The 13579-nt window shown below is 39.5% G+C and overlaps 1 protein-coding gene across 1 annotated transcript in view; it reads left to right on the top strand.

Annotated features, from left to right (window-relative positions):
• cbln4 (cerebellin 4 precursor) overlaps positions 1 to 13325 on the top strand; it is a 105494-nt gene extending 92169 nt beyond the window's left edge. The window contains exon 3 of the mRNA XM_020514454.2: positions 12572 to 13325. Within this exon, the coding sequence (XP_020370043.1) occupies positions 12572 to 12769 (198 nt within the window). The 3' untranslated portion in view covers positions 12770 to 13325. The remainder of the gene's footprint in view (positions 1 to 12571) is intronic.
• Positions 13326 to 13579: the final 254 nt, after the last annotated feature.

Genomic DNA, 13579 nt, shown 5'->3' with positions numbered 1-13579 from the left:
CTTGGCCTGCTGTGTTCATCCAGCTCTACACCTTGTTATCTTAGATAGATATCAATGTTCGGTTTATTAAACACAATGTATTCACGCACATTAAATAAACCCGTAGACAGAAAAGGTAAGAAAAATGCTAAGGTAATGGACAATCTTCAAGTGTAAAAGCAAGAAATAAATCGATAGGTTTGTTTAAAATAATTGTTAAACATACACACCCTCTATAATCCTGTGCAGATTTGTTTGGCAGAAACACCCCTGTCTGATTGTTCATATAAATGCTGTTATAGAGCAGGACCTGAATTTATAACATTCTGATTGCCACTAGGCAGGATTCATACAGTATTATGAGCACACTTCTAAGATTTGTTAATGGAAAAATGTAGAGTTTAAAGTATAATTTATTCCCTCAGAATATCAGTTACTTTTTTAAAGTAACGTGTCAGCACTTTGTGACGTTATTTGCTTGCTGAATTATTGCTCTTCTGACATCTTAATGGACATAGACCTTTCAATTTAAGGGAGACAGTGATTGGATCAAAATAAATTATAACAGGTGAACGGGAAACCTTGATGGAGTCTATTAATATTGAATATAAAGCCCTCCATGTGATAAGGGAAGCTATTAATATTTGAGTATACAAGAGTAATATGAACTAAAATAAACAAACTCTTTTCAGCTTTAGAGACTGAAAATAAAATATAAATGCCAAAGTGTGATAGATGTGTACAATCCACAAGCAATTCAACATTAGATGCCTTGGAATAAATGCCACAATGGCACATGCGTTTTATTTTATGCTTTCTTGTTTTTATCTTGTGTGCAGGGCAGTAGTAATAAATAATTAATCACTTGAATTTGATTGGTCATTTGAGCAGTCATGGTTAATATAATGTTGAACTATCTATCTTGATCTTGTTTCACACACGGCAATCCTCAGCACTAAACTCAAGAGTATTGCTGTTAAATTATTTTCACTTTCATCTACCTTATGAAGAGCTGAAAAAATGTTACAATTGTTTACTCTGTGGGAATCTGCATTTTTAAAATGTCATTTGAGAGACACCCTAACTTGAAACAGAAACTGAACTGAAATAAACTGAAAGGGATGCAGAAAAGATAAGCCTTGAAATGAAGATGGAATTCTCATTTTCTGGTCATTGTGAGCTGCCAACTTGAACTGCTGCAGTCCAAATGGTTTAGGTACACCCACAGTACTGTTAGGAAGTTTCAGGACTTTGGTCCATTGACAGTGAAGGAATAGCAATACATTCCAAACCAGGATCTTGTATGGCTTGGTGGGGAGCTTGAGAGTGGTTGTGTTCCCATGTTGCAAGTGCTTATGTTACTGGAAGACAACATTGGTGACTCTACCTTATCCAGTCCAAGTTGGAAAGTTTCTGTTGGCAAGTGACATTTGTAGTGAAGACTGTGCCCGTGAAACTCAAGTTGGTTATAGCCTGCTGTTGACAGGGGATCAGACTACCTTCCAGAAGGAGAAGCGCTGAACTTCCTCATGTTGAAGTCAGAGTATTAGGTTAATTTAACAGAATGTGATCATCCAGGCCTTAATGAACAGCTGAACCAATTTATAACATCTGCCTTTAAATCTGTAATCTTTTCATGTACCTTTTATAAAAGTTGACTCCTTACTTTTGGTCAAAAAAATTCTTGTTTTTTCATATATGTCAAGTCTTTATTAACTAAAACAATACTTGCAAATGCCAATTCAGTTGAAGTTACTAATGTGATATTTTGTTTTTGTCGCAATTGCCATTCAAGGTGTAATATAACTCATAAAAAGTTTGGACTGTAATTTGCATGCTGTTTTATATTTAACTTGTTATTTCCGAATGTAAAACTAAAGGTCAACAATATTTAACAATTTCTATGTTAACTCTCTATTGTAACGATTCTTCATTTAAACTTTAGAATCTTGCAGATTTATTCTTTCAGTAAATTATCATGGTTTTAAATTTCACCTATCATGTAAACTTGTGTAAAAGACAAATTTTAGAGACTCAGTTTTAGACAAAAGGATAGGGAGTTAATGTTTACACAGGTTACATTTTCAAGGGACTTATTTTCAGGTAAAAGTTAATGGGGGAAGATGAATGGAAACACTCAGCTAGAACTTTCATCATATGTGTATGTATCTATTATCATAAAACTTATCTTTGTTCCCAAATCAATGCCAGGGCCTAACAGTATTGTGTGTACAAGATAGTTAACCCATTATAATGAAGATACTTTTAGCCAGCCTCATGAACATTGAATTATACATAGAGTTCCCATGGCACCTGGTTTCAGAATGATCCAATGTTACTGTGCTCATCACAATGACCTGTTGCTCCCACCAAGACATCATGGAAGCATCAAACTCCAATCCACTTCCATATACACTTTTATCAAGCTGTGGTGTTGCACTAGAGAGCCCACCGAACTCTTCCTCTTCCACCTACTTCCTCCCACTGCCCCCAAGCCTCATGAATTGTTAGAGGAAGCTGTAGCATCAGCTGATCCTGTGGTTTCAAATTGCTCAGGGATTAAGGGAAGGAAAGCAAAGAGCTGGGCTATTGGAAAATCACACTGAAGGGAAAACACTGAGTAGGTGTTCGTGAATAATGTCACAATGGTAAGTGGAAAATAAAGATGTTTTGGCCAAAGTGGAGATTAACATGTACATGAGATTTGCTAATACTTGAGAATTTGCTGTACTTCAAAAAGAAATATGGCCGGTCTCTACCGTGATTGTAACAATATTTTTGCAGCTATAATTAATTATGAGATCAATGGCAACTCATTTCAGACTCAATAAATTTAGTGGGTGGAATCTTCCCACCACTAATCATGTAGGTATTTGCGAGAAAGTTGAGAAAACAACGTGATATCAGCGTTAAGGAGCTTCTCGACATCAAGAGCAAAATGTCCCATTTCCAACCAATCTCACTACTGAGTTGTAAGAGGCCTATATGGACTCTCTTTAATGCATTAGCACCATATTATCAGTTAAGCTAACCTCATTTGTACACAGTTCCTGATTTCCCATTAATCAGATAGAAACTGGGTCGTGACATGTCCTGGCATGGAAGCTGCCAGGCGACTCCATCAACTCTCCTGCATTCAAGTCTAAATCACGCCACAACAGCAAGAGTCCAAACACTGATCCCTCTGAACACCACTGGATACAAACTTCCAGCCACAAAAAAACCCCTCAACCATCACCCTCTGCTTCCTGCCACTCAGCCAATTCTGTATCCAATTTGCCAAATTTCCTTTGATCCCATCGGCTGTGACCTTCGTTATCAGTCTCCCATGTGGAATCTTCCCAAAAGCCTTGCTGAAGTCCAAGTAGACTATGTTGAAAACAATAGTCCCTATCTGTTCCTAGAATCAAATACAGCTTCTGTTTGTTTGTTGTTTGCTTTTACTGTTGCCTTATAAGAATGGACATTTGGAACCCTTGGAAAGCCTTCAAATATATGCTACTCCCATGTTGAACAATGGTAAGGTTTTTGGCTACATTGGACGCTAGGGAAAGGATAGCACTCCCTTAGACAGGGTTCTAAGATGGGATCATACTAAGATGGGTAAACTAAGTAGCTTGTTTCCTAAATAATAATAGACTGATGAATGTGCACTTGTATGTGTAATAAAGTATCAGCAGTGCCACCCTTTGTGTTTAGTTCCCTTCACAACACATGCCCATTGAAGGGCAACTCCTGATTGGCAGTACTTGATCCAGTGCACTGCTGAACTTTAAAGATGACACCAGCACCCAGGAGATCCTGGCAGTGATGATTTCTTCCAGCAGTGGCAAGTTCTTCTGCCTGTAGCGAAAGTAAAGGTACAATTGTCAGGGTGCCATAGGGTGCTTTGTTTTGATCATAAAGCAACTTTTGTAAAATGGCATGAGGGATCTCACTAGGCCTTATGGGGAGAAACCTCCTGTGAAATTGAGCAAAATTGACGCTTTGTGATTTCTGGTAAAATTCAGCCCATTGTGGCTGTGAGAGGAGACAGTTAATAATATTCTCTGTACTTTTTCACATCTTAGCCTCATAGGTAATGTTCAACATTAATTCTGGGTTCAAAATGTGTCCTTTTTCCAGCTCAAACTAGTAATAGAAGACATTTCATACATTATTTTGTTTATTGAACAATCTGTACAATGGCTCATTATGTTGTATGATCTCTCTGTAATATTTCACACTATAACGTAGATTTGTTGCCACCACTCTCTTTTCTGATAGTGATCTACAGGGCCTGTTTGGACTGGCATGCTAGAGGAAACCACTTGGTAGTTTAATGAGAAGACATTCTCATCTTAAATGAGATGTACTTTATTACAAGATAGCAACTTAAGTTTTGTTAACATAATAGATACTGTTCAGAGATTTGAGGAAGACCCAAATGGTAGGTCTTACTCCTTTCAAAATCCTCAGAAATTATTCCCTCAAACCTATGTGTCATCATCTTAGTGGGCAAAGCTTAAGGCACTCTTCCTTTCTGATCCTTACACCCAGTACACAAAAAAATCATGAGAATGAACGATACAAATCCAATCATTCAGCCTATACTTCTGTAGCACTGAGTTTATCTTGAAACCTTGCATGCTGATACATATTTATTGAAAAGCAGAAATCATTACTTTAAATTGGTAAATGTTGTTCAGCAATGTTTTCCAATAATAACCATAGCTCCCATGATAATGTAACCTCTGGATTTCTTAGGTTGATATTCTTTCAATCTTGTCAACATGAAGAGGAATGGTTAATTGACTGTGGTCAATAATGAGGCATTAATATTAATAAATGCAGCTAGTTAGTGCAGATGCAGAGGTCTGATACCATGGTTTTTTTTTTAATGGTTGTGCTAATTTATTCTATTTTCTTTAGATTCATGGGTTATTTTCTGATTTTTCATTTTATGGAGAGAGGACTTTATGCGCCATAGGAGTTGCTTTTCATGTGGCATAAATTCAATGTGATAATTGGAACATTGTGGTGAGAAGCCAAACATTTTTGAATGCCAACTCTCACATTAGTACTGATGATTGGTAGCTTACACCTTTGGAGGATCAGATTTCTGATGTGACTGACATCTATTTAAAATAAAATTGCAGTCCTTAAGGTGGAATGCATATTATTTTTTATTTAAAATAATACATTATTGTGAACATGCATTAATTGGTATCCTTAGTGCTGAAGTTTACCTTTAGACCTAAGACATAAGGGAAAATTTATAACTTAAAGGAATGAATCAGAACCAGATAAATATCTTTACAAACCCCAGCCTGAGAGAGGATGTGTTCATTGAGCTGGGAAACAGAAGCCATAGAGATAAATCAGCAGCAGCAAAGTGCCTACTTTTTTTCTCTTCTGCATTTTCCTTTCTGAGGAAATCACTTATGCATCTAACATGTCAACCTGACAAGAGATTTGCTGCTTAGATACTTCTATTACAGTACTTGATACCACTGTGCCCCACATTTTTCTCATGTCCATCCCATGGTTTGAACCTGTGCACAAGTAGCACAACACCATTAGTACTAGCACTAAAACTGGCTTTCCAGTTAGGACAAAGTGAGTTAGAGCTGTCTGCACATGGTCAATCATTTAACACTGGAGAATTTCTATGGGTGAAATTGCTGACTGGACACAAGTTTGGAACATAGTTCTGTTGAAGATGACAAGGGTACTCCCTTTAGCAATCCAGCCTCTTCATTAAAAAAAAATTGACTATGGGTGCAAGGCCTTGGATATCTGTCGAAGAGTTGTCATAGCTTGTTGCCAAGCATAGATATGCTTACTTCCAGTTTCATGGCATTCTGTTATCTAGCAGTGTAATGTTGTCATGTACTGTAATGCATTATGTGGTTAGCTCTTTGGGGGCAATATTTACATCTGCTGCCCAGGATATTATGACACTGATTCTTCTTGGATCAAAGCCCAAACTGATGCCTGAGCACCAATAGCATTGAGAAACTGGGGGAATACATTGATATGAACTTCACTGTCACTGATATCACCAACGTTCCCCTGTGCGCTGTTCACCCTTTTCTGTAGAAATTCTGATGTACAACCTCATCAAAGTGACAATGGCACAATGGCACAATGGACATGGTATGCTTTAACCTTGCTCATGATGGCAGCTGTCATCTCTGTCACAAGTCCCTCAACAAACTTTGCTATTGTGCCAAAAACCAAGGGCAGCTGTTCCTTGCTGAAGTGTCAACCTAGAAGTTCCTGAACTGGGTAAGACCAAGCCATCCCTCTCCTTGGGTGTCTTGCAGGGTCAAGTGCTGCTCCTTAAGCTCCCATATGTGTTGCTGCTGCTACCGTTTCTCCCCCTTTTCTTCCGGCAAATAAAATGGGATGACCAGTATTCCTCGCAGGCTTTAATGAAGCAAATACTCTTCTGTCTAATGCTTCAAATGGCAGTATACAACACAAAGCATTAAAGTACTGTTTCTGCTAGAAAACTCAGTAAATCTCCTTCAATTAGGTGAGTGTCAGTGATAAGTCTTTTTTTAATTGTTCTTGTGAGTGAATATCATTGGCAATTAAAGTCAATTTTAGTTTTCAATCCCTAATTACCCTTGAGGGAATGATAGTGAACCACCTTCTTCAGCCACTGCAATCCATGTGGTGTAGATTGATATTCAATGCTGACAGAATGATAATGAAATGACAATATATGTCTGACTCAGTTGACATGTAGAAATGAGTGACCCTTCAAATGCTGACAGAAGTGATGATTTTTAACCTATACTTACCTGGGCAAATCCAATACTGAGCGTTCATAATAAAAGTAATACTGATATCACGGGAAACTGTTTTACACGTATTATGGAGGCTCCCACCACTTTCAGTTGTAGAGCTGGTGTCTAGGTTTTGCTACAACTGCCAGTGGGTGGATTAGTAACAGGAACAGGGAGGGAAGTTTTGTACTTTTTTTGGGGTGTTCGTGCTTCTTTCTGCCGTAAAAAGGGACAAACTGGTCTCACAGCGTTTCCAAAGATATCAAAAAATTTAGATTTCTAGTGATTGATCAGCACCTTTCACAGTGTACAGATAAATTATGGAGAGGGGTGTGTGTAAGAATTCCTGTCTGTGTGATTTGTGAATATTATTGTTTTAATTTCATTGTCACATTATAATGACAGTGAAGAAGATGGAAATAACATTCATTTAGTTCTATAATAAGTGCTTTTATCACTTCTACTCAGGCAAGTCACCTTTGATTGTCACATTTTCCATCACCCCCTTTGCCTTAATTTACTTATATAAACTATTTTACTGACAAATGTGTATTTTGCCTACCATATTTTGGCAAGATTAATAATATATCATATTTCTTAGGGTACAGTAAACGATTGATGTACGTGTTTTAGAAGAATTATGTCATAACTCAAATACCACTTCAAATATAATTTATTAATTTAACCCGTAACAGGTAAATATTACACTCTAGATGCTTGTGTTTTCTTCAATGAAAGCTAATATTTATCCAAGTCTCAGAATCCCTACAGCATGGAAGCAGGCTGTTCGGCCCATTGAGTCCTCACCGACTCTCCAAAGAGCATATCACCCAGACCCACCCCCTACTCTATACCTGTAGCCCTGTGTGTTCCCATAGCTAATCCACATAACCTGCACATCCCTGGACACTATGGACAATTTAGTTTCGCTGATCCAAATAACCTACAACTGGAGCACCTGGAGGAAATGCACACAGACATGGGGAGAATATCAGTGTTGAGTTTGCATGGTCACCCAAGGCTGGAATCGAACCCAGGTCCTTGATGCTGTGAGGTAGCAGTGCTAACCACTGAGCCACCATGGTGCCCCAAGTCATTGGGTATGGAGAGCAGTTTTCCAGGAAGCACTTCTTCCTTCAGGGATGGCTTCACAGGTGATTAGCAACTTCTTCCCTGTCTTTACCTTCACTTCACTTCACTCCCCTGCAGTTGCACTTCCTGCTGCCAGTCTTTACAGTCTTGCTGTGGTGATGGGCAAAGGAGAGGTTATATCAACACCATGAGCTCCAGCAACGACAGAGACAACACCAAGCTGTCTTCAGTCCCCCAGTGCATTCCAATCCATGGAAGAGAGGGGATGGACACTAAGGTTCGGTTGGCAAAGAGGTGAGTCTTCCAACACAGAGTCCAGGGGTCAACTCTCTCGACCTGTCCCAGCTCAAGAAGCTCAGGCTTTCATGACAGGTTGTTGTTTACACCTGCAGCCCTGGAACTGGGCTTCTTTCTCAGTGACACAAATGAACATGAACGGAGAATGGCAATAAGATTTTTGACATTGGAGGGCCAACTTCTCTCCCCAGATGTCTAGCTATTTCCAGGCTAAGTGGTCATTTCTCATGCAAACAGAGAAAGCAGAAGTGTAAGCCTTCATAATGACTTTTGTGGAGAGGAGAAAAAGACACTACTGTGGAGAGTGATGTTGAGGATGTGCACAAGAGACTATTAGGTGACAGTAGGTGTGACTTTTGGTTGCTCAGATAGGCACGCACAGAGAGGAATGATTAGAAATACAAAGTATGTTAGAGTGCTGCTTTGCTGAAGAATGATGGGGAAATCAGTCTTGGTACATGTATGTGTTCAGCCACTCACCTTCCATGTTCGCATTAGGTTCTCTGAATCCTCTTGGGTCACAGTCTCTAGTTTGGAGGGACCACATTCTTGCTACTGACTTCTTCAGTCATTTACATCCTTGCCTGTTTGGTTCAGGAGACTGTGCTCGTCTTCCCATTCCTGGCAGAGTTCACTTAGGTCACACAGAATTCACAGCAGGATTTTCAGGAAAGAGTGAGAGACCTGGGAAACAGCCTTCTTGGACCTGCTCTCCATTACCGTGGGTACTGTTGATGTGTCCCTCTAACTAATTTCATCGTTCCTTTAGTTAAAAATCTTCCCTCATGTAAAACGTCTCCCACCATTTGGGTTAGGAATGAAGTCCACAAAGTTCTACCCATGAAATCATCTTTGTTCCCTCTCTAAGGGATGTATTAGTTATTGTTTCAAGGGAATTGAATGTCACTGACTAGGCCATCCCAAATGGCCTTTAAGAAGGTGATGATGAGCTGTCTCCTTGAACTACCACAGTCCATGTAGTATAGGTACCTCTATTGTGCTGTTAGGATGGGAATTCCAATATTTTAACCCAGTAGTAGTGATGGAATGGTGATAAAGTTCTAAGTCAGGATGATGTGTGACTTGGAGGAGAATGCGCAGGTGTTGGCATTCCTATGCATCCACTATATTTCTCCTTCTAGATGTTTGAGGTAGATTTGGAAATGATACTGAAGGAGCCTTGGTTCATTGCTACAGTGCATCTTGTAGATGGTACACGCTGCTACCACTGACAGCCAGTTGTGGAGATAATGAATGTTGAATGTGGTGTATGAGGCACAAATCAAATTGTTACAGAGATAGTAGGAACTGCCGATGTTGGAGAATCTGAGATAACAAGGTGTAAAGCTGTAAAGTTCTGAGGAAGGGTCACTGGACCCGAAACGTTTACTCTGTTTTCTCCTCCACAGATGCTGCCAGACCTGCTGAGCTTTTCCAGCAACTTTGTTTTTGTTGTTGTTGGTGAAGGTGTAAAGCTGGATGAACACAGCAGGCCAAGCAGCATCAGAGGAGCAGGAAAGCTGATGTTTTGGGTCAAGACTCTTCTTCAGAAAATGATTTTTTTGAATGATTTTTGAATGATATTCCATTTTCTAAAGAAGGGTCTCGACCCAAAAGGTCAGCTTTCCTGCTCCTCTGATGCTGCTTGGCCTGCTGTGTTCATCCAGCTCTACACCTTGTTATCACAAATCAAATTGGTTGCTTTATCTTGGATCATAGCAAGCATTTTAAGTATTATTGAGGCTGCATGCTTCCTGGCAAGTGTTGAATATTCCATCACACTCCTGACTTGCCTTTGAGACTGATGGGCAGCTTTGGCATGTGACAATATGAGTTACTCTCCACCGAGCTCCCAACCTCTGATCTGTTGTTTTGGCCATGGTACTTATATCGTTCAAACAGTTCAGTTTCTGGTCAATGGAAAACCCTAGGATCTTGATAGTGAAGGATTCAGTATGGAGGAGCCATTGAATATCAATGGGAGATGCTTGGATTCTTTGTTGTTGAAGGTGGTCATTGCTTGGCACTTGTGTGCAAATGTTACTTCTCACTGTCAGGCCTTGGGCTGACAAATGAACTGCTCCAGTGTCTGATGATTCATTAAAGATTCTGAAAAATGCACAACTGTTAGTGAACATCCCCATTTCTGATGTTGTGATGGAAGGATAATCATTAGTGAAGCAGCTGGAGTTGGTTTGACCTAGGACACTATCCTAAGGAACTCATGCAGAAATGTCCTAGATCAGAGGTGGTTGATCTCTAACAGCTACAACCATCTTGTTCGGAATAGGCATGGCTCCAGCAGTGAAGAGTTCTCCCCTTGATTTTCACTGACTTCATTTTTACTAGGCATCCTTGATGCAACACTCAATTACTCTCACCACCTCTTGAGTTCAGCTTTTTTATCCATGTTTGGGCCAAGGTTGTAACGAGGTCAGAAGCTGAATGACCCTCACAGAACACAAACTGAGCTGCTAAATAGTTGCCATTTGAAAGCACTGTTGATAATCTCATATATAACATTGCTGATGATTGCAAATAGCCTGGTGGTCCAATAATTGGCTGGGTTTAATTTGTCTTGCTTTTTAGAGAATTGATTCACTTGGATAATTTTCCATATTGCTGAGTAGATGCCACTGTTCTACTTGTACTAGATGGAATGGGCGGTATCATTATTCAGAACTACTTGAATAAAATTGGTTCAAGGTAGATTTTATGTTACTGTTATATCTGAACCTCTTGTAGATCAAGCCAATGGAACAGGCAGAAATAGAGCAATCAATAACATCCTTGAGCAGCTAACATTCTTCAGTTTGTGCTTCTCAGAGGAAACTCACAAAGAGAACATCACTGTATGATCCCATAATTTGATAAGGTTTTGACCTTGTATTAACAAATCACATTAGCCAGAAGTACCGTGGCTCCCTCTTGTCGAAAAATGGTCAGGTTTAAACTGCTATTATCGTTCATTAGCATTCATTTAACAATGAGAAATATCCTTAGCAACTGGAAATCAAAGGGCAAAAGGAATTATTAAATTACCATTTAATCATAAAATGCTGTCAAGAATTTGCTTAAATATAGCATTTTGCAATGACCTGGGTCTAAATTTAATGAACGTAGCAGTGTCCCTGTCAACTGTGCTGTCTGTTGTCTACTGTGCCAAAAGCAGTTTGCAACACCCCACTGCCAATTCTTGACAGGATTAAAGGTTATCAGGGAATCTATTGCCTTCCATTGCGGTTCCGATGCCTTTGAATGAAAAGAGCTTGCCTGTCAAAACTACTAGCCAATCGGTGAGTCAGCAGATCTTGAGTCCCAGCTTCACAAGGGGAGCAGTGGCCATTACTGAGACTGCAGAAGTGCATCAATGACCAGAAGCAGTCTCTGGAAGAGAAATGAGTTGGGCAGGCTCACTTAGGCTGGTCAGCGGAGCCCTAAGAAAGAGAATTTGTGGCTTAGGTGGGCATGGAGGATTCCTGCAGGGCCAACACCACTCTCCCTCCACCTCTATCCCCCAACCCACCATTGGTAGGATACCAATAATCAGAGAAGAAGGTCAAGTGGCCATTCATTTGTGACTTAAGAGTCGCAATTGGCCTAGGGGTGAGAAGACGAACCCTCACCCTTTCTTGTCTTCAATTCAAGCCACAAGAGGTGATGGCCTAGTGGTATTATCACTGGATTGTTAATCCAGAGACCCAGGTTACGTTCTGGGGATCCAGGTTTGAATGCTGCCATGGCAGATGGTGGAATTTGAATGTGATAAAAATCTGAAATTCAGAATCTAATGATGATTGTGAATCAAGTGTCAAGGGAAAATCCCATCTGGTTCACTAATGTCCTTTAGGGAAGGAGACTGCCATCCTTACTGGTCTGGCCTACATGTGACTCCAGGCCCACAGCAATGTGGTTGACTCATAACTGCCCTCTGGGCAATTAAGGATGGGCAAAAATGCTGGCCTCATCCCATAAATGGATAAAAGATGGTTAACTGGAGAGGGTCTGGAAGGCCATAGTCTCTACACCTCTTACCTTCTTGCCTGATTACAGCTTCACGCTAGCCCCGCTACTCCCCAAAACCTCCAGGCCACTCTGAGGGAGAAAACAAATTAAAGTAAGTCTATTCCTGATAAACACCAAAGCAAAAAAAAATTAAAATTGTTTTGTTAAGGATCCTTTGGAAAGAAAAGCATTTAGTATAAATATTAACACATGTTTGACAAGCCCTACTGTAAAATGCATGTTGTTTGCTTTGGGTTTGGAATGGGATCCAGCTCAGGTGGAGCTTAGCCTCTTGATCTGGTGAACTGTAGCATGAATGGTTCCTTACAGCAACTTGTCATACCATTTGGCTGAGTTTTGCTTGTAATAATAACTGCTATTGCAATTTTCAATATAACAGATGTTTCTTTTTTTAATCATAGGTCAATCTTATGCTTAATGGTAAACCAGTAATTTCTGCTTTTGCTGGGGACAAGGATGTGACTCGTGAAGCTGCCACTAATGGAGTCCTGCTGTATTTAGATAAAGAAGACAAAGCATACCTGAAACTGGAGAAAGGTAACCTGGTTGGTGGATGGCAATATTCAACATTTTCTGGCTTCTTGGTTTTCCCTCTGTAAATCCCAACAAAATATCTTTGAATCTACATGCATAATTTTCTTGATTATAAACCAATTGTCCTATGTGTTGTTTTTGAGGATCATTTAAAAATTGTGGATCATTTGTCCCAAGTATTAATCTGGACTATATCTGGTCGTATGATACAAATACTCTCAGTGGATGTGAATTGTTTGGTTTATTTGAACCGCTTTAAAAACCTCTGGAGGGAAAGGAAAGTTTACAACATCTTATCTGATCTGCACAAATGAGAATGGACATAAAGTGGAAAATTTTAAATGAAAGGAAGACACCTTAACTGCGGTTGACGTTAAGATGGAACAGTTTGCCTGCAAAATTAGTGACAAATTGTCTGGACTGGATACATATGTGTACATTCACAAATATGTTTTGCCTTTAAAAGCCTGTCAATGAGGTTAAATGCATTTAATAATGGCTTAAATTTAGGTCGCTTAATAAATACACCATACCAAGGAGAAAAAAAAACTGGTTTACCATAGTGTAATAGTGGATTTGGGATGTGTATGTATGTTCATTACCATGCCTCATTTGCTTACATTGCCTTAAAATACATAAACATATGTGTACAATTCTACTCTGTCATTATTTATCTTTAATATTTAAAACTGCGTGTTGCTTTAGGTTTTCAATGCACTTTACCTGAAAACATTTTTCTTTTTGAATGGAATAATTTCAGACCAAATGAGCTTTCACGAGCTGCTGGTGACATTGTGCTGCCTTCAGAGTGCCATTTTATCAAAACTGATTTCATACCAATGTAGTCGGATGGTGGTGTCATTCTGGAAACTAGC

Source organism: Rhincodon typus, chromosome 19 (genome assembly GCF_021869965.1).
Source record: "Rhincodon typus isolate 14 chromosome 19, sRhiTyp1.1, whole genome shotgun sequence".
Lineage (NCBI taxonomy): Eukaryota > Metazoa > Chordata > Chondrichthyes > Orectolobiformes > Rhincodontidae > Rhincodon > Rhincodon typus.
This window is presented reverse-complemented; position numbering and strand designations above follow the sequence as displayed.